This window comes from Pristiophorus japonicus, chromosome 18, assembly GCF_044704955.1.
Source record: "Pristiophorus japonicus isolate sPriJap1 chromosome 18, sPriJap1.hap1, whole genome shotgun sequence".
NCBI lineage: Eukaryota > Metazoa > Chordata > Chondrichthyes > Pristiophoridae > Pristiophorus > Pristiophorus japonicus.
In genome coordinates this window covers 105933406-105957706 of record NC_091994.1, presented here as the reverse complement: position 1 = coordinate 105957706, position 24301 = coordinate 105933406, and the positions used below count along the sequence as shown (strand labels likewise).

Below are 24301 nucleotides of genomic sequence, written 5' to 3'. Positions count from 1 at the left end.
GGGAGGGTGACGGAGGTGAAGTAGGGCAACTGGATTGGACATCACCATAACCCAGGTCGCTGATTGGAGCGTGGGCAGGTACAGCAGGAGCGGCGAGGTCGGGGCGAAGGAGCGGCGAGAGATTGCGGAGCGATGTGATCGGGGCCCAGAAGAGCCGAGGGCCCAGGGGCAGCACGGGCCAGCCCACCTGTGCGATACGTGTGCGCACTAGGTCCGGGCAGCAGAGTCGTCTTGGGTGACCCTTGCCACTGGACCAGGACCTGGCTGTGTCAAGCCCGTGTGGTGGCTGGTGTGCAACGGCCACCCCACGTTAAAAAAATCCACGCACAGGCATCTTCCACCCTTCAACATGTAGTTCGGGACCTGGAATATTAGGTCCTTCATCGAAACACCTGCGAACTCATCCCTTTTTGGCGTGGAAGCAAGTCATCCTCAATATGAGGGACTGCCGAAGAAGAAGAAATGGTGCCTTGGGACATTTCACTGTTAAAGGCGCTAGATAAATACAAGTTGTTGTTACTTATTAATTGAAGAGAGAATGCGAGAGTATAAATAGCCACATTGATCCATGTTGCAGGCTCTTCCGGGCGATGCTGCTTCATGCTGCCGCTAAACCGGTCCCGAGGATCGCCATGAGGCGCTGGAGGCTGACCGCCCGCCCAGAACACCTCACTGCCGCTCCGGGAAGACCCGAAAATGCAGCCCTAAAGGCCGCGAATCAGACGCACTTTTAAGAGGCCGTTTGAAGCGAGAGCGAATAGCAAGGCTTGCTGGTGATGTGTGGGCGGGAGTGGTCAAAGTGCAGGGAATGGTGGAATGCTAGCAGTAAGTCCGCGTTAGAGAAGGACAGGGCGCAGTCTGGGACACGTGGCTTGAGAACATCCCTTGGATAAAGCGAGGCAAGACAAGGAAACAAGTCTGAGGACCCTGGGGGAACAGGGTACTACACCAGGGGAGCTCGGCAAGGACGGCCCACAGGAACAGGAGTTCAGCCGCTCGAGCCTGTTCTACTGCTGGCGCTCGGTACGGAGGTGATTGGAGTTCAGGACTTTGCCCCATAGAGGAATCGGGCCACAGAATTTCAGGTGAACGGTGGAGTTTGGGAAGGGTGGAGGAGGGGAGTCGAGCGAAGGGAATCTGTTTTCAAAGTGATGAAGTCCAGTAGCGTGGGGGAGGGGTGGTGGGCAGGAAATGCAGGGACAGTATTCTGGATTTATCAAAAAAAATTCAGGTTTATTGATCCAATTGCCTTTTTCTGTTGCTAAAACTATTTCATAGAGAAATCATGGACTCATAGAAATTTACAGCGCGGAAGGAGGCCGACAAAGAGCCACCCAGCCTAATCCCACTTTCCAGCTCTTGGTCCGTAGCCCTGTAGGTTACGGCGCTTCAAGTGCACATCCAAGTATTTTTTTTAAATGTGATGAGGGTTTCTGCCTCTACCACCCTTTCAGGCCGTGAGTTCCAGACCCCCACCACCCTCTGGGTGAAAAAAGTTCTCCTTCGACCAATTACTTTAAATCTATGCACCCTGGTTATTGACCTCTCTGCTGAGGGAACTATTCCGATCTCCCGGCATCACTACAACAACAACAACAACAACTTGTATTTATATAGGGGGCTGGTGGAAGCTCTAATCATTCCCTGGCTGCTCATAGTCACCACAGCGAGGATATTTATGGCTCACGTGAGTCAGCAGCAGAGAGAGGGAAGGAGTCACAACAGAGAGATTAATTAGCTGTCAGCCCGCAGAATTGAGCGAACGTGCAGAAATCAGAGACTGACTAAGGTGAAACTTTCTCTGTGCGGTGTGTTCCCAGAGGCTTTTTATAAAAAAAAAAAATTGCTGATTAAACCATCTAGATTTAGATTTGTTTCTCGGGATCATCCAGCAATGCCGTCTTTATTCATAAGCCTGCGCTTGTTTCGAAGGCACAAAAACCTTCGGTTCCTCTCCCCTTTTAATGTTTTGGGGGTGCGGTCCCTTTAACTGGCTGCGCGGCCCGTTCATGTTTTCGCGCGAGCGCGGTTTCCTGCGTTGAAAAGCCGGTGAGCGGCCTGCGCGCGACCTCCAGACCACCGTGCGGCCGCACAGCTTAACCTCCGATAATGGAACAGCGGACAGGTTTTTTTTTTGTTTTTGCGGCGATTCCTCAATATTAATGACGTGGAATATTGACAGATACCTGACAATATTAACAACTTTATTCTGATAATATCAATGGCCCTGTTGTGGGTCTGCAAACGACAGCATGTTCCAGACTGCTAGCAGTGTAAAATTCCGTGTCCCTGCTAGCACGCGTTCCCCACGTAACCGTGACTGGAGTGTGTCAGAAAAGCTAGAAATTAGGCTTCGATCAGGATACGCAGGGTTTAGCCGGAGAGAGCAGCCAAGAGTAAAGGTGTCTTACTGCAAATTATATAGTGCCCTGGTGAGACCGCACCTGGAGTATTGTGTACAGTTTTGGTCTCCTTACCTAAGGAAGGATATACTTGCCATAGAGGGAGTGCAACGAAGGTTCACCAGACTGATTCCTGGGATGGGGGGATTGTCCTAGGAGGAGAGATTGAGCAGACTAGGCCGATATTCTCCAGAGTTTAGAAGAATGAGAGGTGATCTCATTGAAACATACACAATTCTGACAGGGTAGATGCAGGGAGGATGTTTACCCCGGGCTGGGGAGTCTAGAACCAGGGGTCACAGTCTCAGAATAAGGAGTCGGCCATTTGGAACTGAGACGAGAAGGAATTTCTTCGCTCAGATGGTGGTGAATCTTTGGAATTATCTACTCCAGAGGACTGTGGAGGCTCAGTGGCTGAGTATATTCAAGGCTGAGATTGATAGATTTTTGGATATTAAGGGAATCGAGGGATATGGGGATAGTGCAGGAAAATGGAGTTGAGGTCAATGATCAGCCATGATCTCATTGAATGGCGGAGCAGGCTCGAGGGGCCGAATGGCTGACTCCTGCTCCTAATTCTTTGTGCCAGGGTGAGGTGGAATCTGGCTAGGGTACAGAGTTTTATGTATGAGCTAAATAGGATAGGGTTCGGTCTAACCATTTTGTCAGGTAGTATAGTGGTTAGGTAACTGGACCAGTAATCCAGAGGCCTGGACTAATCCAGGGCCACGAGTTCAAATCCCACCCCGGCAACTGGGGAATTTAAATTCAGTTAATTAAATAAATCTAGTATCAGTAATGGTGATTATGTAACCAACGGGTTGTCATAAACACCCATCTGGTTCACTGATGTCCTTCAGGGAAGAAAATCTGCTGCCTTTACCCGGTCTGGCCTATATGTGACTCCAGACCCACAGCAATGTGATTGACTCTTAACTGCCCTCTGAAATGGCCCAGCGAGCCACTCTGTTGTATCAAACCGCTACAGTGGTTCCAGAAGGCAGCTCACCACCACCTTCTCGAGGGCAATTAGGGATGGGCAGTAAATGCTGGCCTTGCCAGTGACACCCACATCCTATGAACAAATAAACAGAAACAGAAATGTCACCTCTGGGTTCAATCGATCAGTACCCTAGTCTGTGTCTCACTTTGTTCAAGCAAGCTACGTGAAATAAAAGTCTAATTTCCAGATTTCACAACATCATAATATTACTTTAAGTAAAAAATAACAGAAACAATTGATTTTATAGAAACATAGAAAATAGATGCAGGAGTAGGCCATTCGGCCCTTCGAGCCTGCACCGCCATTCAATATGATCATGGCTGATCATTTATATAGCGCCTTTCACAACCTCAGGACCTCCCAAAGCACTTTACAGCCAATGAAGTACTTTTGGAGTGTAGTCACTGTTGCAATGTGGGAAACGCAGCAGCCAATTTTCACACAGCAAGCTCCCACAAACAGCAATATATTGGCCCCAGGACACCGGGGATAACTCCCCTGCTCTTCTTGAAAAAGTACCATGGGATCTTTTACGTCCACCTGAGAGAGCAGACGGGGCCTTGGTTTGATGTCTCATCTGAAAGACGGCACCTCCGACAGTGCTGTACTGGGAGTGTCAGTCCAGATTTATGTGCTCAAGTTCCTGGAGTGGGACTTGAACCCACAAACTTCTGACTTTGCGGCGAGGGTGATACCCACTGAGCCACGGCTGACACGGGAATGCAGCATAAATGGAACTGGTTATTTTTTCCCCTAGGATGTCTGCCATTACTGTTCGGTCACATTGGCTTCAAATATTAGGACACTGCCGACGTCTGAGGAGTATTGTGTACGTTTGCCTTTCAACGAGTTATCAATCTGACCTGTTCCTGCTGCTACTGCGAGTTAAATGTTTGGGGAGGGAACATGCCACCTGTACAATCTCAGTAACATGATGTCAGCAGATTGTGGAAGTCTCACTGAGCACAATCGCAAGCCAGCTCCCTCTATTATCACTTCATGCTGGGTGTGTGTGGCTGACATAACACGTTGCAAAGAATTTGAGGGCACAAGTAGCCTTCATCTACCTCTCTGTCCCCCACCCCACCCATTGCACTTCGACGGATGCCATATAAGAAGAACGCTGTGATGCCGGCATGCCAGAATAGCTCGCGGACACGGTCCAGGCTCACACAGGCGTGTAAGATGGATGGCCGGTAAGTTGAGGCACAGGAGAGCTGCCGGTGCTCGTGGAACCTTGCCCCCGAACTTTCACGAGAGAAAACCACAAAAAAAACCAATAGTTGTTGGTTTTATTGGACGCGAGCTTATCCGCTGGCCCGGCTTTCAAAATCTGCCAGACGTAATTGTCAGTGCTGGAATGTGCATCGATCGGTGCAGTGGCGTATCGGGACAAGTGGCGTGTTTGTGAACTGTTTGCGTGTGTCTCTCTCTCTCTCTACAGGTGGTGGAAGTCTGTTTGCCATCCATGGAGATTGCGAAGCCTATGACACAAGGACGGATCGGTGGCACATGGTGGCCTCGATGTCTACGCGTCGAGCCCGGGTCGGTGTGGCAGCCATCGGAAACCGGCTGTATGCCGTCGGGGGGTAAGAGCCCATGGCATTAACAACACCCGCAGGACGTGGACCTTTGTCAATGCACAAAGCAAGGAAGACTCCACTCTCTCTCTCTCTCTCCGTGGGAGCGGGAGTGGTTTGTGTCAGCAAGTTCCCTTTCAGGAAAGCTGCTCAGAAGGCTGTTTGAGGACGTTAGGGAGACAGTTTAGGAAAGTTAGTGATTTATCATTGTCAGGAGTAGTGGGAGTTGAGTAATGAATTGAGCAGCACAAGGAATGAAAGCCTCACTAGTTCAACTTTTGGGGCTTTTGTTATCGCTGTGCACAATATTTTTTACACTGGTTGACATGTTCACGTTAAATTCCTATTTTAATTCATTGTTAACCTATTTATCCACCTTTCTGATTACCACAATTTCTTTTTTGGGAGAAAGTCTTGCACGAGGCATCACCTCACCGTGCAGCTCATAACGTTGTTTCTTCATTTCACGGTGTAAAACCACACGATCTTTCTTTTGCTATTTGTTTGTACATTTTTACAGTTACTGTATGTGTAAGGTCTGTCCGCCGACCGGCCACACACTCCGACCTCGGGCCGCTGACCTGCCCTCACCCGACAAAATCCCTTCTTCAGCACAGGCTCGGTCCCGAGGGTGCCGGATAAGGGAGATTCAACCTGTTTTTAAAAAAAATAAATAAATAAATAATAATAATCTGGAACTCCTGATTAACTTCCAGTTTCCAGTATCCATCGGGAACGGGCTGTGCTGCGGTCTGGCAGATAACGGTGGCACCACTTTAAAGGAAGCTAATGGCAGGATCACTGTGTGTACGGAAACAGGGAGAAATGTCGTTCCCCAGAGAGTGGCGAGAATGTGGAACTCGCTCCCACAGGGAGTGGTTGAAGCGAATAGTATCGATGCTGTCAAAAGGAAACTAGAGGGGTACATGAGAGAAAAGAGAACCGACTGAAACGCTGAGATGAGGTCACTGGAATGGAGGAGACTGGTGGAGTATAAACATCAGCACAGACTAGCCGGGGCCCAATGGCCTGTTACTGTGCTGTATATTCCGTGTGACGCGATGTAAAACGATTTGCTCTTGCGGAGTTTGCTGTATTTCCTGGTCTATCCGTTGACCGCTGCCACCTCTGTTGCTCAGGTATGACGGCACTTCCGACTTGTCGACTGTTGAGTCCTATGACCCGGTGACCAACTCCTGGCAGCCGGAGGTAGCCATGGGAACAAGACGGAGCTGCCTTGGTGTGGCAGTGCTGCATGGCCTGCTTTATGCAGCCGGCGGCTACGACGGTGCATCATGTTTGAACAGGTATTTTTTTTTTCTTCCGTTGTATTTCTGCGCGCACGTGAGTTGCATTACTCGCCCCGATTTTTCTTTTTCGCCCTCCTGCCTGCCCGTGTCTGATTCTGTGGGTGGCAGCTATCCTCTCGTCGCCCTCGGTGGTGGGTCCGTTCATTTCGTGTGGACCTGGGCAGCCAGCGTTTTGGTCTGTGGGACGCTGCTGTCCTCACTCGAGATACCACACTGGTGCCGCATCCAACAGGAGTCACTCCGATCAGGAACAAGAGCACTGGACACAGGCCTACTCCTGCTCTTAATTCTTATGTTCTTATAGAGATAGCTGTTTGGGCTCTGAGGCAATCAGGAGATATGGGGATAGTGCAGGAAAGTGGAGTTGAGGCTCGAGGGGCCCATTGGCCTCCTCCTGCTCCTAATTCTTATGTTCTTACAGATCGACCAGGGATTGAATCTTTCTTTTGCTCGGTTCCACACTGGGCAGCAAGTTTAGATATCAGCCGTGGCTCAGTGGGTAGCACTCGTGCCTCTGAGTCAGAAGGTCATGCGTTCAAGTCCCACTCCACAGAGAATTGAGCACAAAATCTGGGTTGACACTCGCAGTGCAGAGGGAGCACTGCACTGTCGGAGGTGCCGTCAACCCGAGGCCCCGCCTGCCCTCTCAGCTGAATGTATTCGAAGAGGAGCAAGGGAGTTTATCCCCGGTGCCCTGGCCAATATTTATCACTCAAAGATCATTGTTTGGTGATTATCTCATTGCTGTTTGTGGGAGCTTGCTGTGAGCAAAATTGGCTGCCGCATTTCCTACATAACAGCAGTGAGTACACTTCAAAATGACTTCATTGTGGGACGTCCTAAGGCTGTGAAACACGCTATATAAATGCACGTTCTTTAGGGATTCATAATTGCCTTTGCTAATATTGCTGATACACGTTGGGAAATGGTATAGTGTTCTGATGTTTTTTCATTATATATGAACAATATGTAGAGGCTAATTTTATTATTGAACCCTCTAGACACAGTGTCAACAGACAGGAGCTCATGTGGGAAATTTGGATGTGGGTAGACGATGAAAGATATCTTTGCAATGTGCTGTAACCGCCCCCCTCCCCCCCCCCCCCCCCCCCCGACCCCCGCAAACTTCAGAAAGTCACAGGTTGAACCTCCTTTATCCAGAACCCTCGGGACCTGGCCTGTTCTGGATAAGGGATTTTTCATGCATTCCTGTCACTGGACAAGGAATACAAGTTCGACAGGGGCATAGAAACTTACAGCGCAGAAGGAGGCCATTTCGGCCCATCGTGTCCGTGCCGACCGACAAAGAGCCGCACGGCCCTCGGTCAGCAGCCCTGAAGGTTACATATAAACCGATGAACAATGGCGAAAAGACAAAGAGCACCCAGCCCAACCAGTCCGCCCCACACAACTGCGACACCTCTTACACTGAAACATTCTACACTCCACCCCAACCGGAGTCATGTGATCTGGGAGAGGCAAAAACCAGATGATAACCCAGGCCAATTTAGGGAGAAAAAAATCTTGGAAAATTCCTCTCCGACCCACCCAGGAGATCACTCTGGCCGTATTCGATTCTCTGCAGTACTTACCATTATATCTGCGCCGCCCAACAAGAGGTTATTCAGTCTAATCCCAATTACGAGCTCTAGGACCGTAAGCCTGAAAGGTTACGACACTTTAAGTGCCCATCCAACCATCTCTTAAAAGGCATCTTTAACTATCTCCACGTTAAGCATTCCAGCGTGGAAGTTCTGATTGGTCAACTTCTCATACAAACTCTGGAGACATGCGTACTGCATTGCCTTGGCCGCTATTGTTCAGGTGTTCTCTACCCCAGAGAGCTGTGGATGCTCAGTCGTTGAACATGTTCAAGGCTGAGATCGATAGATGTCCCCAATGAGGGTCCTGCTGTTCCAGGTCCCGAACTTCATTTTGAAGATTGGAAGATGCCGCTGTGTGAGTTCTTTTAATGTGGGGGTTGGCCGTTGTACACCGGCCACCACATGGGTTTAGCAGAGCACGGTCTTGGTCCAGTGGCAAGGGGGCCCAAGATGACTGGAAGCCAGGCACCGCTGTATGGACCTAGTTGCCTTTGGTGGGATGCGAGACATAAGCTCAGCGCTGAGCAGCGCCCTTCGGCGAGGTGGTGAGAAAAACCGAGGCCTGGCTGAGGGCAGACATTGGGATGGTCAGAGGGCCACTTTGTGGCAGGAAGAGAGGTCAGAGTGGCCACTTTGTGGCAGGAAGAGAGGTCAGAGTGGCCACTTTGTGGCAGGAAGAGAGGTCAGAGTGGCCACTTTGTGGCAGGAAGAGAGGTCAGAGTGGCCACTTTGTGGCAGGAAGAGAGGTCAGAGTGGCCACTGCCATTGTGCACACCTTGTGCTCGACAGAGACTCCGCCGTTGAGTGGGACCAGCGGCCGAGGTGGGGAGGCCAGAATGTCGCCGGAGGGATGAAGGCCAGATAGATGTTTGGACTCGAGGCGAATCAAGGGATTATGGGGTTTGGGTGGGGAAAGTGTTGAGGTCAAAGATCAGCCGAGATATTAAATGGTGGAGCAGGCTCGGGGGGGAGGGCCGTGTGGCCAACTCCTGCTCCTAATTCTTATGTTCTTGTGTTCTAAATCACGTCTGAGGGGAGACCAGCTCCTCCATCTCAATGTGTATCACGGAGCCTTTTGGGGCCAAATACAAAGTTTAAATCCCTGTTGACATTAATTTGCGTGTATCGAAGGTGCTACTACTGAGCGATCGTGGTCTTCCGATCTTGGTGATTATCTCACCTACACTCACACCGCGAATGTTTAGATGTGACTAATGACTGTAATTATATTTTGATTACATACCCCAGCTACAAATGTTCCAGTGCCCAGGCTAATGCCTGAAGCTATTATGACTACAGAACACTCCTCCGTCTGTGGCTGTATCTCACTGTAATTTATTTTACTGTGATTAACTCATTACTATTGGCGTGTGTTAAATGCGCTAAACGTACTGCGGGGTTGAAACCGTGCTGTGCGATATTAATGATGAATATCTTAATGCCTTTGTATGAAATTCCTTTGTCTGCCATTTTAAAGAGGTTAATGGTGGACAGAGGAAAGTGCTGATTACTAATGATAAACCAGGGATCTTTTCTGAATACAAAATAGGAGCAGTAGTAGGCCAATCGGCCCTTCGAGCCTGCACCGCCATTCAGTATGACCATGGCTGATCCTCTATCTCAACACCATATTCCCACTTTTTCCCCATACCCCTTGAGGCCATTTGTGTCTAGAAATCTATCTATCGCCCTCTTAAATATATTCAGTGACTTGGCCTCCACAGCCTTCTGGGGTAGAGAATTCCACAGGGTCACCACCCTCTGAGTGAAGAAATTTCTCCTCGTCTCGGTCCTAAATTTCCTACCCCGTATCCTGAGACTGTGACCCCTTGTTCTAGACTTCCCATCATCCAGTCTGTCCAACCCAGTCAGAATTTTATACGTTTCAAATGGGGGAGGGGGGGTGGTTGAGAGCGGGGGAATGTTGGTAACAAAGATCGTAAACTTGTTTATGAAGAACGCATTGCTGTTTCCACTCCATGTAGTGCTGCCCCTCTCGACATTCCAATAATCTTCAGGGTTCCCCAAACAGCACAGTCAAAAAGGACAATGGCCTCGAGTTTCCCTGGGGATTCTCTCGATCTCCCGCGGTACTTTTGGCGATGGCTGGACGGGAACACCAGAGAAATTGCGGGAACAATTGTCCCCGTTGTTTCTCCCGGGGCAGTTCCGACAGAAGATTGGAGCAACGCAGAGATCTTGGACTGCTGTAGGGCCGGAGGAGGATACAGAGATAAGAACATAAGAAATAGGAGCAGGAGTAGGCCATATGGCCCCTCGAGCCTGCTCCGCCATTTTATACGATCATGGCTGATCCAATCATCGACTCGGGTCCACTTCCCTACCCGCTCCCCATAATCCCTTATTCCCTTATCGGTTAAGAAACTGTCTATCTCTGTCTTAAATTTATTCAATGTCCCGGCTTCCACAGCTCTCTGAGGCAGCGAATTCCACAGATTTACAACCCTCAGAGAGAAGAAATTCCTCCTCATCTCAGTTTGAAATGGGCAGCCCCTTATTCTAAAATCATGCCCTCTAGTTCTAGTCTTCCCCCATCAGTGGAAGCATCCTCTCTGAATCCTGCATCAAGCTCCCTCATAATGTTATACGTTTCGATAAGATCACCTCTCTTCTGAACTCCAATGTGTAGAGGCCCAACCTCCTCAACCTTTCCTCATAAGTCAACCCCCTCATCTCCGGAATCAACCTAGTGAACCTTCTCTGAACTGCCTCCAAAGCAAGTATATCCTTTCGTAAATATGGAAACCAAAACTGCACAAGGTATTCCAGGTGTGGCCTCACCAATACCTTGTATAGCTGTAGCAAGACTTCCCTGCTTTTATACTCCACCCCCTTTGCAATAAAGGCCAAGATTCCATTGGCCTTCCTGATAGGGGTGAGATCTCCCCCACCACTCCCTGCAATGTGTGACTGGGCCGTACTGAGCAGTATGGGCCCAGGTACTGCCAGGGCAGGATAAGGGTGCCACACTGGGCCCCGGAACCCTGGGCTAGGGAGGGGGCAGACTCGGGCAGGGTGACCTAATCGAGCATCCCTACTGGAAATTACATGTGTGAGGACATCAGGTGAAGATGAGAACAGGAGCCTTGCCCCACTCTGCTGTTTTCCCCCCCCCCCACAGTTGAACATCGCCCCCTGTGCTCGCTGATCTGCACTGCATCTCGGTTCACCCATGTCTCAATTTTAAAATTCTCATCATTGTTTTCAAATCGCTCCATGACCTCACTCCTCCCTATCTCTGTATCCTCCTCCGGCCCGACAGCAATCCGAGATCTCTGTGTTGCTCCAGTGAAGGCCTCTTGTACCTCCCCCACTTTCTTCACCCCACTCCCCATTGGCGGCCGTGTCTTCAGCCGTCTGGGCCCTAAATGCTGGAATTCCTGACCCAAACCTCTCCGCCTCTCTCTCCTCCTTTGAGACGCTGCTTAACCCTACCTCTTTCCTGTCCGAATGTCTCCTTCTTTGGCTTGGTGTCGATTGCGCGCCTGCGAAGGGCCTTTGGGGCGTTTTACTGCGTTAAAGGCGCTATATAAATGCAAGTTGCTGTTGTTGAACAGCTTGCTGACGATCACGGTCTCACCTCACACCTGAAAAATGATCACTTTGAGGATGAGGTACCAGAGAGCTGTCAGCTGGGAGACAGGACCTTCAGGAGAGGATGGGGAGAAATTGGAGAAAAAGTAATCCTAAAAGCAATTCAGAAATTTCAAAACTTATCACCGGGATAAGTCTAGTTCTGTCAGTCCAAACAAGAGACTCCAGTGCTATTCACATCCTTCAACATGTGAAGCACAACATAGGAGCAGGAGTGGACCATTCAGCCCGTCGAGCCTGCTCCAACACTCAATGAGATCACAGAACGGTTATAACACGGAAGGAGGCCATTCGTCTCGTTGAGCCCGTGCCGGCTCTCTGTAAGAGCACTTCAGCCAGTCCCACTCCCCCCGCCCTTTCCCCATGGCCCTGGAATTTTTTTTTTCTTTCAGGTACTTATCCAACTCCCTTTTGAAAGCCGCGATTGAGTCTGCCTCCACCACCGTCTCGGGCAGCGCATTCCAGATCCTAACCACTCGCTGCGTTTAAAAAAAAAAAGAAGTTTTTTCTTGTACTTTCCACGCGGGTCCCTGGATGGCACTCGAGAGTGGGAACGCAGGCTGAACCTACATCCCTCCACTGTGATGCTAAGTATAGCTTTGCTGATCTGCAACCTAACTCCATACACAGGCTGAGCGTCCCAAATCCGGAAACCTCGGCATCGAGGCCGTTCCGGATTCCGGGTATTTCCGGATTTTAGAACGTCTTTGCCTGGGTCGAGGTAGGCGAGGTCTGGCAGCCGAGGGAGGGGGGGCGGGGGGGAGGTCGGGACGGGGCGAAGTCAGGCCGCTGAGGCGAGGGAGTCCGGATTTCTGAACATTTTCCGGTTTCCAGATGACCCCGCCACGGATCGATCGACCTGGTGTCTGGATTCATGAACATTCCGAATTTTGGAACTCCGGATTTCGGACGCTCCGCCTGTCCTCGCCTTTGCCCCATATCCCTTAATGCCTTTTGGGTTAACAGAAAGCTATCCATCTCAGACTTGTAATTAGCAATTGGTCTAGCATCAATTGCTGTTTGCGGAAGAGAATTCCAAACTTCTACCGCCCTTTGTGTGCAGAAGTGTTTCCCAATTTCGCTCCTGTAAGGGGAGCAATGGACATGAACTTTATCGCGCGTCAAATTCCAGAAACACGCAGGGAGCAGCACCAACCCTTGTACGTGGCCACCTTTGACCTCACAAAAGGCCTTTGACCGTGAGGGATTATGGAGCGTCCTCCTCAAATTTGACCGCCCTCAAAAGTTTGTCACCATCCTCTGCCTGCATCACAATGACATACAAGCTGTGATCCTGACCAACCGATCCAACCACAGACCCAATTCACTTACGGACCGGGGTCAAGCAGGGCTGCGTCATCGTACCATCATTCTTCTCGATCTTCCTTGCCAGGACTGGAGAATTTTGGCTATGAGGAAGGATTGGAGATGCTGGGTCTGTTTTGTTTTTTTTTGGAACAGAGGAGGCTGAGGGGAGACCTGATTGAGGTGTATAAAATTATGAGTGGCCTGGATCGAGTGGATAGGAAGGACCTTGTTTCCCTTGGCAGAGGGGGTCAGCAACCAGGGGACATAGATTTAAAGTAATTGGGAGGTGGTTTATAGGGAATTTGAGGGGAAATTTCTTCACGGCCTGAAAGGGTGGTAGAGGCAGACACCCTCACCACATTTTTTTAAAAAAAATGCTTGGATGTGCACTTAAAGTGCTGTAACCTACAGGACTACGGACCAAGAACCAAGAGCTGGAAAGTGGGATTAGGTTGGATATCTCTTGGTCGGCCGGCACGGACACGATGGGCCGAAATGGCCTCCTTCCGTGATGTAAATTTCTGATTCTATGAAAGGTCTGACTCTAATTTTTAGACTATGTCCCCTCACGATCATCTACTTTAATCAGTTGACACTAGAGCACAGTTGGGTGCTTATGGGTTCTTTGCTTAAGAATTCACAGCAACACATTGCTAATAAACGAACTAGTTCTTAATAGCAAAGTTTTAGAACTTAAGAACATAAAGAGGAGCAGGAGTAGGCCATTTGGTCCCTCGAGGCTGTAACAATCACACTACACATTACCAGTTCATCCACCAGGCTCACAACCACCGGCCCCATCGTGGATCCCCGAGCCCAACTGGCTGGGGTTTTATTGAGTCTTGTGAACATCACGTGACTGGCTAAGCCACTCCCAACTCAACAGCTCTACAACTCTTTTTGGGGAGTACAAATAAACATTAGATCGAGTGCCCCCCCGATCTGGGGGACACTCCAGACACTTATAAAGCCCTCTTTTTTTTGTTTTTTTTTGTATTTTTGTAGGGTTTTTTTTGTGCTTTTTTTTCAGGGCATTAAAATTCAATATTTTACAAGTGCCTCCTATAAAAGTGGAGGGGACACTAAAACCCCGGCAATTAAAACAAATTAAACTTTAAAACATAAAATCAAATTAAAATTTGGTTGCCGGGGGTGATAATGCACTCCAGTCCCTCCGGCGCCCACCTCTCACGGAAGGCCGCGAGCGTACCGGTGGACACCGCGTGCTCCATCTCTAGGGACACCCTGGCCCGGATGTACGCGCGGGAGAGAGGCAGGCAGTCAGGCTGAACGACCCCCTCGACCGCCCGCTGCCTGGACCGGCTGATGGCACCCTTGGCCGTGCCCAGGAGCAGTCCTACGAGGAGGCCCTCTGACCTACCCACTCCCCTCCGCACAGGGTGCCCAAAGATCAGGAGTGTGGGACTGAAGTGCAGCCAGAATTTCAGGAGCAGCCCCTTTAAATATTGGAACGGGGGCTGCAACCTCGTACATTCAATAAAAACGTGGAACACAGACTCTTCCAGACCACAGGAATTGCAGGCGGCCTGGGAGCCCGTGAACCGGCTTAAAAACTTATTGCACGGAACTGCTCCATGCACCACCCTCCAGGCCAAGTCCCCGATAAATAGTGGGAGGACTCCCGCGCAGAGTGCCCTCCATCGGGGACCCCCGCCTCCTCCGGACGGCAAGATGGTGCGCCATGGCGTGTCCGGGCAGCAGACGAGGATGGCAAGGTTGAGAGTGTGCAGGAGCAGCCCGTACAGGAAACCCCTCCGTGCGGAACTGAAAGGCACGGAGGGGATTTCCCCGAGGCGGCTCAAGTTGTGAGGTGCCGGCTCCCGAGGGAGGTTCCGGGGTTTGGCGCCGATGAGGAATTCTGTCCGGACGGGGTTCAGTTCGGACGGGATCTCCCCAGGTGCTTGAGCCTCCTCGATACACCTAACGGAGTCAGGGCCCAGAACTGTTTTTAGCGACTCGATGGGATCGGCCGCGCGGATCCTCCACCATCGAGCAGGTCCCTGACTCTAGTCACCTCACCAGCCACAGCCCTCTCATCCGACCGCCACCTAAAACCGTGGTCGTGGAGGTACGGATTCCTGATCAGCGGCTCCTGCAGGACAGCCGCCACTCCAGCCGGTGGAGAGCTGCGCTTGGTGGAGACTTTGTTCCAGACCCTGGTGAGTTCCTTGTAAAAGACAGGCAGCTCCTGGAAGGCGGTCCTGACGCCCCCCAAGCTCACAAACAGGAGCTGCGTGTCGTAGTTGAGGCCGTGCTGCTGGCAGAAGAAATACGTTGCCAGAGCACGCCACCTAGGAGGGGGCTCGATGTAAAACAACAGCTCTACAAACCTGTGAGCATCCTCACAGGTGCACGCATTACAGAACGGAAATAGTTTATCTACCCTATCTGTTCCGTGATACCTTGGAAACTTCGATCAAATCACCCCACAGCCTTCTAAATTCCAGGGAATGCAAACTAAATTGTGTATTTACAAATGCACATTTCCATGCGTTGAAATGACTGACAATGAGTGATTCAGATACTTGCCTTTAACACTTGCCTCCTTCTGCTTTTCTGTCCACAGTGCGGAGCGGTTTGACCCACTGACGGGAACGTGGTCGTCGGTCGCTGCCATGAGCACAAGGAGACGATATGTCCGAATTGCAACGTTAGGTGGGACTTTTCTCTCTCTCGTTCTGTCAGCGGCCAACCGATTAATACCAATGTGAAGTGAAACGAAATCTAGAGAGTGCAAACGCGAAACAGTCACTGGGAAACTAATTTTGCATGCAGCTCTTAAATTCTGACGGTGAAAGGTTTTGCTGTGAACTTGCTATGCTAGCTGTTGGGGACAATTGGTCTCGCTCTCTCGCGTTTTTGTCTCGCTTGCTCGCTCTCTGGCTCTCGCTCTCTCGCTCTCTGGCTCTCGCTCGCTCGCTCTCGGGCTCTCGCTCGCTCGCTCTCGGGCTCTCGCTCGCTCGCTCTCTGGCTCTCGCTCGCTCTCTGGCTCTCGCTCGCTCTCTGGCTCTCGCTCGCTCGCTGGCTCTCGCTCGCTCTCTGGCTCTCGCTCGCTCGCTCTCTGGCTCTCGCTCGCTCGCTCTCGGGCTCTCGCTCGCTCGCTCTCTGGCTCTCGCTCGCTCTCTGGCTCTCGCTCGCTCTCTGGCTCTCGCTCGCTCTCGGGCTCTCGCTCGCTCTCTGGCTCTCGCTCGCTTTCTGGCTCTCGCTCGCTCTCGGGCTCTCGTTCGCTCGCTCTCTGGCTCTCGCTCGCTCTCTGGCTCTCGCTCGCTCGCTCTCGCTCGCTCGCTCGCTGGCTCTCGCTCGCTCGCTCTCGGGCTCTCGCTCGCTCTCTGGCTCTCGCTCGCTCTCGGGCTCTCGCTCGCTCGCTCGCTCTCTGGCTCTCGCTCGCTCTCGGGCTCTCGCTCGCTCGCTCTCGGGCTCTCGCTCGCTCTCTGGCTCTCGCTCGCTCGCTCTCTGGCTCTCGCTCGCTCGCTCTCTGGCTCTCGCTCGCTCGCTCTCGGGCTCTCGCTCGCTCGCTCTCGGGCTCTCGCTCGCTCGCTCTCGGGCTCTCGCTCGCTCGCTCTCGGGCTCTCGCTCGCTCGCTCTCGGGCTCTCGCTCGCTCGCTCTCTGGCTCTCGCTCGCTCGCTCTCTGGCTCTCGCTCGCTCGCTCTCTGGCTCTCGCTCGCTCGCTCTCGGGCTCTCGCTCGCTCTCTGGCTCTCGCTCGCTCTCGGGCTCTCGCTCGCTCGCTCTCTGGCTCTCGCTCGCTCTCGGGCTCTCGCTCACTCGCTCTCTGGCTCTCGCTCGCTCGCTCTCGGGCTCTCGCTCGCTCGCTCTCAGGCTCTCGCTCGCTCGCTCTCTGGCTCTCACTCGCTCGCTCTCTGGCTCTCGCTCGCTCGCTCTCGGGCTCTCGCTCGCTCGCTCTCTGGCTCTCGCTCGCTCGCTCTCTGGCTCTCGCTCGCTCTCGGGCTCTCGCTCGCTCGCTCTCTGGCTCTCGCTCGCTCGCTCTCTGGCTCTCGCTCGCTCGCTCTCGGGCTCTCGCTCGCTCGCTCTCGGGCTCTCGCTCGCTCGCTCTCTGGCTCTCGCTCGCTCGCTCTCTGGCTCTCGCTCGCTCGCTCTCGGGCTCTCGCTCGCTCGCTCTCGGGCTCTCGCTCGCTCGCTCTCGGGCTCTCGCTCGCTCGCTCTCGGGCTCTCGCTCGCTCGCTCTCGGGCTCTCGCTCGCTCGCTCTCGGGCTCTCGCTCGCTCGCTCTCTGGCTCTCGCTCGCTCTCGGGCTCTCGCTCGCTCGCTCTCGGGCTCTCGCTCGCTCGCTCTCGGGCTCTCGCTCGCTCGCTCTCGGGCTCTCGCTCTCGGGCTCTCGCTCGCTCGCTCTCTGGCTCTCGCTCGCTCGCTCTCTGGCTCTCGCTCGCTCGCTCTCTGGCTCTCGCTCGCTCGCTCTCTGGCTCTCGCTCGCTCGCTCTCTGGCTCTCGCTCTCGGGCTCTCTGGCTCTCGCTCTCGGGCTCTCTGGCTCTCGCTGGCTCGCTCTCGGGCTCTCGCTCGCTCGCTCTCGGGCTCTCGCTCGCTCGCTCTCGGGCTCTCGCTCGCTCGCTCTCGGGCTCTCGCTCGCTCGCTCTCGGGCTCTCGCTCGCTCGCTCTCGGGCTCTCGCTCGCTCGCTCTCTGGCTCTCGCTCGCTCGCTCTCTGGCTCTCGCTCGCTCGCTCTCTGGCTCTCGCTCGCTCGCTCTCGGGCTCTCGCTGGCTCGCTCTCGGGCTCTCGCTGGCTCGCTCTCGGGCTCTCGCTGGCTCGCTCTCGGGCTCTCGCTGGCTCGCTCTCGGGCTCTCGCTCGCTCGCTCTCGGGCTCTCGCTCGCTCGCTCTCGGGCTCTCGCTCGCTCGCTCTCGGGCTCTCGCTCAGCTGGCTCTCGCTCTCGGGCTCTCGCTCGCTCGCTCTCGGGCTCTCGCTCGCTCGCTCTCGGGCTCTCGCTCGCTCGCTCTCGGGCTCTCGCTCGCTCGCTCTCTGGCTCTCGCTCGCTCGCTCTCTGGCTCTCGCTCGCTCGCTCTCTGGCTCTTAAAGGATATATTTTGTGCAGAACTTTCATGCACTTTTCAAAGACAAAAACCCAGTATGTAGCTTAAGTATGTTGACTGTTCTGCCGGATCTAAGGTTTCCCTATGTGGGTTGAAATATGAACTGAACCTTTGATCAGCGCAGTGGGTCAATACACAGCGAGCCTGATGCAGACAAGAAGGTCCTAAATTTGGCCCCCTCTCCGTGCCAGGTTAGCTGACCTTGCCTGAGATGGAGTCGGGAGTGCTACACTTGACACCATGGTGGAGGGATGTGGGTTAAGCCCGCGCTCCCACTCCCGATTGCCATCCAGGGACCAGTGTGGAAAATACAGGCTTGTGGAGGAAAGGACTGGATTTGGCTACGATGCCCTCCACAGTCGAAGAGCCTGCCAGCACTTACTGTCGCAGCTCGCGCGTGGAAAAAGTTTGCACCGGGGCCAGGCACCAGACGGCTGCTGGGGCCGGTTTAACCGCGTCCTGGCATGCAGCCAGATCGGAAGTTGTCAACGCGAAACCCCGCCTTTGGCCTCGGTTTAGACACATCGGGGTTCGTGGCAGGACTCTGCTCACACTGAGAGCAGTGCAGGTCGGGAGTTTGTGGCAACTTAGTTTCTGCCATTAGTTAGGCCTGAGGAGGTTGGAGGCGGGGGGGGACTGTGGAGGGCGGGATGGGGGTGGAGCAGTTGTTCAGGGTTGCTGTCCTCTTTGGAGTTACTCTATTACTATATTAACGTTCCATTAGCTGATACAATCTGAGCCATTGTTAGGATGTTCCCACTTTCAGTGTGGCTCAGTACTGGGCTCAGAGAGTGACGAGTGAAACCCCCCCCCACCCCGCTGTATTGGGACGCTCCAATCTCGACCTCAAAGAATGGCAGCTACACAAAGGCGAACAGCACCTTAATCAGCGACAGTATTTTATTAATTTGCTATAGAAATAATGTGCTGATAAGCCTTGGGTTAAGTGGGGTGCGTTCCTCTGAGGAGCAGCTCTTCATATTGGGCAATCAGAATGTTTGAAGTCAAGTTTACCAACTCTGGTTGTATTCCTGGAGGTTTCATCACATGACCTCTTGCCCCGCCCACTCAAACAAACCTTTCTTTGCCATCTCTTAATATTTTCATAACTAATAAATAAAAGTGGGTTCTTTTTTAAATGGAAAAAACACTCTCTCTTATTGCTCCTATGATCTTTCTCCCTGGGGTTTGTGCGCGGCATTGATCTAGAGATTCATCTTCAAATCCTGGGTGATCCCAGCGGGGTGACACGTGCAGGTTTCTCTCTCAGTAGCTTGGACTGGAGCCTCTTCAACACAATGATGTGTTCTACATGTCGGGCTGGCTAGATAAAACAAGCCCACGCTAATAAGTCGATAAATGCGCTTTAACAATACTGTCCCTTTCAGATGGAAATCTCTACGCTGTTGGCGGATACGATAGCTCCTCACACTTGGCGACGGTCGAAAAATATGATCCTCAGGTAATTAAACATGCGGATGCGCCCACTCTGTTTGTCCAGGCCCCACTCTGCGCTCGGACCCCGCTGGCTTCGCTCAGAGTCCAGGGGTTCAAAGGAAGTCCGCTTCTGTTAGCTCCCCCTCCTCCCCATTGGTGGCATCGCTCGAAGTTCACCCACTTTTCATTCTGCCCACATCGCCGCTTTTCTGGTCCCTCAGTCCCAACTTATTCTAGCCTGGCGCTGCTGACCACTTTCAATCCTTGTCGCTGGGAGATTGGGAGAGACGAGCAGATGGGATCGCAAGATTCGACGGGATTTGCCACAGAGAATTTCATAAAGGCAGGCTGATTTTCCTGGCCTGGCACTGGACAAGAGCAATGTGCCCAGCCTGCAGTGGGATTGTCATGGGCCCCGAGGGTGCTGGAATTTCCTGTCCCTGGTCATTAGCAGCATGGTCCATAAGGAATCCTGGGACAGGCCCGACCCCTGGCAGTGCACATCAGCAACTCGGAACTAAAAGAAAGAACTTGCATTTCTGTAGCGCCTTTCACGACCTCTGGGCGTCCCAACGTGCTTTACAGCCAATGAAGTTTTTTTTTTTGAGTGTAGTCACTGTTGTAATGTCGGCAACGCAGCAGCTAATTTGCGCACAGCAAGCTCCCACAAACAGCAATGTGATAATGACCCAGATAATCTGTTTGTTTTTGTTATGTTGATTGAGTGCTAAATATTGGCTAGGACACCTTGAAGTGCAAATAGAACCTGGGGTTGAGGCCTGGATTTGGGCCCATGGGTCATATGCCCCTATGTTATTAGATACCAGTATTATTAGCACTTAATCCACTGGCTGATGTAGGGAGTAATTATTTCAAAAAGTTCAAATTTTCAATTGGCAAAGGCTCCTGTCTAAATGCGCAAATTTACCTTTTCACAGATGGTCTATTTCAGTAATAAATTCTCACCTTGATCTCAATGCTTTGGCCTCCGCTGTAAAGTACGACAAGGAGGGAGCTGCAACTCGTAATACTAGACACCACCAGATGTCACACTTGACTTTAGTATTCACTGGTAGTGAGCAACACTGTAGGATGCAATCAGCTGATTTCACATTGGGCCTGTGTGCACAGTGACATGATAGCAGGGTGGCACTGTGTGTGTTGGCACTCTAGTGTGGTATGTTAGCGCAGTGGCTTTCAAACGTTCCAGTGTGGGCGACCCCCGAGAAATATTGACAGGCTCTGGAGGACCCCTGTCGGAAACAAAGACTTGCATTTATACAGTGGACCTCAGGATGTCCAAAAGCGCCTTACAGAGAGTAGTGATGAACAGTTGTTACAGAGAGTAATGGTGAACGTTTGTTTTTCGAACTGGAGGAAGGTATACAGAGGTGTTTCCTAGGGGTCGGTACTGGGACCACTTGATATAAATGACTTGGATGTGGGTGTAGAGGGCACAATTTCAAAATTTGCAGATTACACAAAACTTGGAAGTATAGTGAACAGTGAGGAGGATAATGATAGACTTCAAGAGGAGATAGACAGGCTGGTGGAATGGGTGGACACGTGGCAGATGAAATTTAACGCAGAAAAGTGCAAACTGCTACATTTTGGTAGGAAGAACGAGGAGAAGCAATATAAACGAAAGGATACAATTCTAAAGGGGGTGCATGAAGTCCAGAACCAGGGGTCACAGTCCAAGGATAAGGGTTAAGCCATTTTAGGACCGAGATGAGGAGAAACTTCTTCACCCAGAGAGTGGTGAACCTGTGGAATTCTCTACCACAGAAAGTTGTTGAGGCCAATTCACTAAATATATTCAAAAAGGAGTTAGATGTAGTCCTTACGACTAGGGGGATCAAGGGGTATGGTGAGAAAGCAGGAATGGGGTATTGAAGTTGCATGTTCAGCCATGAACTCATTGAATGGCGGTGCAGGCTCGAAGGGCCGAATGGCCTACTCCTGCACCTATTTTCTATGTTTCTATGAACAGAGAGACTTGGAGGTATGTGTGCACAAATCATTGAAGGTGGCAGGGCAGGTTGAGAAAGTGGTTAAAAAAGCTTATGGGATTCTGGGCTTCATAAATAGAGGTATAGAGTACAAAAGCAAGGAAGTTATGATGAACCTGTATAAAACACTGGTTCGGCCCCAACTGGACTATTGTGTCCAATTCTGGGCGCTGCACTTTAGGAAGGATGTGAAGGCCTTGGAGAGAGTGCAGAAAAGATTTACGAGAATGGTTCCAGGGATGAGGGACTTCAGTTACGTGGATAGACTGGAGAAGCTGTGGCTGTTCTCCTTGGAGCAGAGAAGGTTGAGAGGCGATTTGATCGAAATGTTCAAAATCATGAGGGGTCTGGACAGAGTAGATTGAGAGAAACTGTTCCCATTGGTGGAAGGGTCGAGAACCAGAGGGCACAGATTTAAGGTGAATGGCAGAAGAACCAAAGGCGACATGAGGAAAAACTTTTTACGCAGCGAATGGTTAGGATCTGGAATGCGCTGCCTGAGAGGGTGGTGGAGGCAGACTCATTCGCAGCTTGGGAATTGGATAAGTACCTGAAGGAAAATTTTTTTGCAGGGCTGCGGGGAAAGGGCGGGGGAGTGGAACTAGCTGAAGTGCTCTTGCAGAGAGCCGGCACGGGCTCGACGGGCCGAATGGCCTCCTTCTGTGCTGTAACCATTCTCTGACGCCAAGTACTTTTTGAAGTGCAGTCAGACACTGTTGTAGGAAATATGGGAAACGCGGCAGCCAATTTGCGCACAGCAAGCTCCCACATACAGCAATGAAATAAATGACCAGATCACCTGTTTTAGTGACTGAGGGACAAATGGAAAGCTGGAAATTGACCTTCCAAAGGAATGCCAGCCACCCCAAGCAGAGCCGCAGTGTGACCGGAGAAGGCGTGTAATCGGCAGGGGCGCCTGGTGATGTTCTCCGGCCGCGTAACTTACGCGGGAAGCTGTGAGCGCCCTCTCCTGCGTCATGTCTCCCATAGCCTTGCGTCAATGGCAGTCACAGGACAAGCTCTGCAATCCTCGGCAACGTTCGAACCGTGCGTGTGTTTAAAGGAGCCAAGCTCTGCAGCACTGTATATACTGTAGACTTTGCATAAATCATTGGACGGACAAGTGTGACTCATTGGCTGTGAGTCCTAGTCAATATTCCCGCTGAATTTTTATTCTGGGTGCACTGCCCATTCACATTTCCGCGCACGCGAGGTTTTTCCATTTAAAAGCCGGTGAGCTGGCTGTCTGGGACCTCCAGAGTGCTGCCCAGCTGCACAGATTAACGGGAACATTGATCCTAGCGCGCCAAGGTTACTGCCTCCTTTCCCTTTTTCCTTTTGCACCCAGGGAACTGGATCTTCCCCGGGGATATGGGTCAGGAAAGTCGCCAAGACCTGAAAGAACTTTTTATTAAAAAATTTGTTCCTGGGATGTGGGCGTCTCTGGCAAGGCCGACATTTATTGCCCATCCCTAATTGCCCCTTGAGAAGGTGGTGGTGAGCCGCCACTTCAGAGGGCAGTTAAGAGTCAACCACATTGCTGTGGGACTGGAGTCACATGTAGGCCAGACCGGGCAAGGGCGGCAGATTTCCTTCCTTAAAGGACATCAGTGAACCAGTTGGATTTTTAACCAGTTTCATGGTCACCATTACCGATGCTAGCTTTTTATTCCAGATTTATTATTTTACTTAACTGACTTAACTTGCATTTATATAGTGCCTTTCAGGATCTCAGGATGCCCCCATACATTTTACTGCCAATGAAGTGTTGTAATGTTGGGCTTATACAGCTCTGCAGTGTCTTCCAAACTGTTCCACTATCCATTCAAGCGGTGTGACAATATCTCTCTTTACAATCTCCGCTAGTGTTCTGTAAATGACCTGCGAGAATTTCTTGTCAGTCTGGCTATGCTCCAACACCAAACTTTATACATCAATAACATGTGTGCATGTGGGAAGCTTTAAGCTTGGACTCTGTGAATGAATTAAATCACGATTACAGAATTAAGGTATATTATGTATTAATAAGGGGTACACAGTGGTTATCTTGCGGGACTAGTAATCCAGGAGCCTGGACTAATGATCCAGAGACACGAGTTTAAATCCCACCACGGCAACTGTTAATTAAATAAAAAGCTAGTGTCGGTAATGGTGACCATGAAACTACCGGATTGCCGTAAAAACCCATCTGGTTCACTAATGTCCTTTAGGGAAGGAAATCTGCCACCCTTACCCGGTCTGGCCTATATGTGACTCCAGACCCACAGCAATGTGGTAGACTCTTAACTGCCCCCTGAAATGACGGCTCACAACCTCCTTCTCAAGGGCAATTAGTGATGGGCAATAAATGCCAATGATGCCCACATCCTAAGAATGAATTTAAAAAAAATGTTCCTGATTATACAGCAGATGATAAAGAGTCCCTTACACTGTAGCCTTTGAATCTAATGGGCACAGCAGATCTGCAATGATTAAATCACAGAAATGTACAGCACAGAGGGAGGCCATTTCGGCCCATTGTGTCCGTGTGGGCTGATAAAGAGCTATCCAGTCTAATCCCACTATCCAGTTCTTGGTCCGTAGCCCTGTACTTCAAGTGCACATCCAAGTACTACTTAAATGCGGTGAGGGTTTCTGCCTCTACCATCCTTTCAGGCTGTGAGTTCCAGACCCCCACCACCCTCTGGGTGAAGACATTTTCCCTCAAATCCCCTCACACACACACACAGGGACTAAATGAAGACCTTAAATTCACTGCAGATCTTTGATGGTCTTTTAATGAAGGCCCTTAGTTTATTTTAGAGATTAGTTTACTTTTTCGAAAACACAAATCTGCATTTTGTAATATAGAGGGTGCACTGAGCATCTAAATGTTACGCAGCAAAGGACATTTCATGGGGAGCCATGACGTACCAAAGAAGTATTAGTACTTAGCAATGTTGCTTGTAATTTTTTTGGGGGGGTGC

The 24301-nt window shown here is 51.3% G+C and overlaps 1 protein-coding gene across 8 annotated transcripts in view; it reads left to right on the top strand.

Moving 5' to 3' along the window:
• The window catches only part of klhl17 (kelch-like family member 17), a 93981-nt gene that overhangs the window by 49363 nt on the left and 20317 nt on the right, over positions 1–24301 (top strand). For all 8 annotated transcript variants that reach the window (XM_070860489.1, XM_070860485.1, XM_070860487.1 and 5 more), the window contains 4 exons: positions 4850–4994; positions 6125–6292; positions 15410–15498; positions 19275–19348. In XM_070860489.1, the coding sequence (XP_070716590.1) occupies positions 4850–4994; positions 6125–6292; positions 15410–15498; positions 19275–19348 (476 nt within the window). The remainder of the gene's footprint in view (positions 1–4849; positions 4995–6124; positions 6293–15409; positions 15499–19274; positions 19349–24301) is intronic.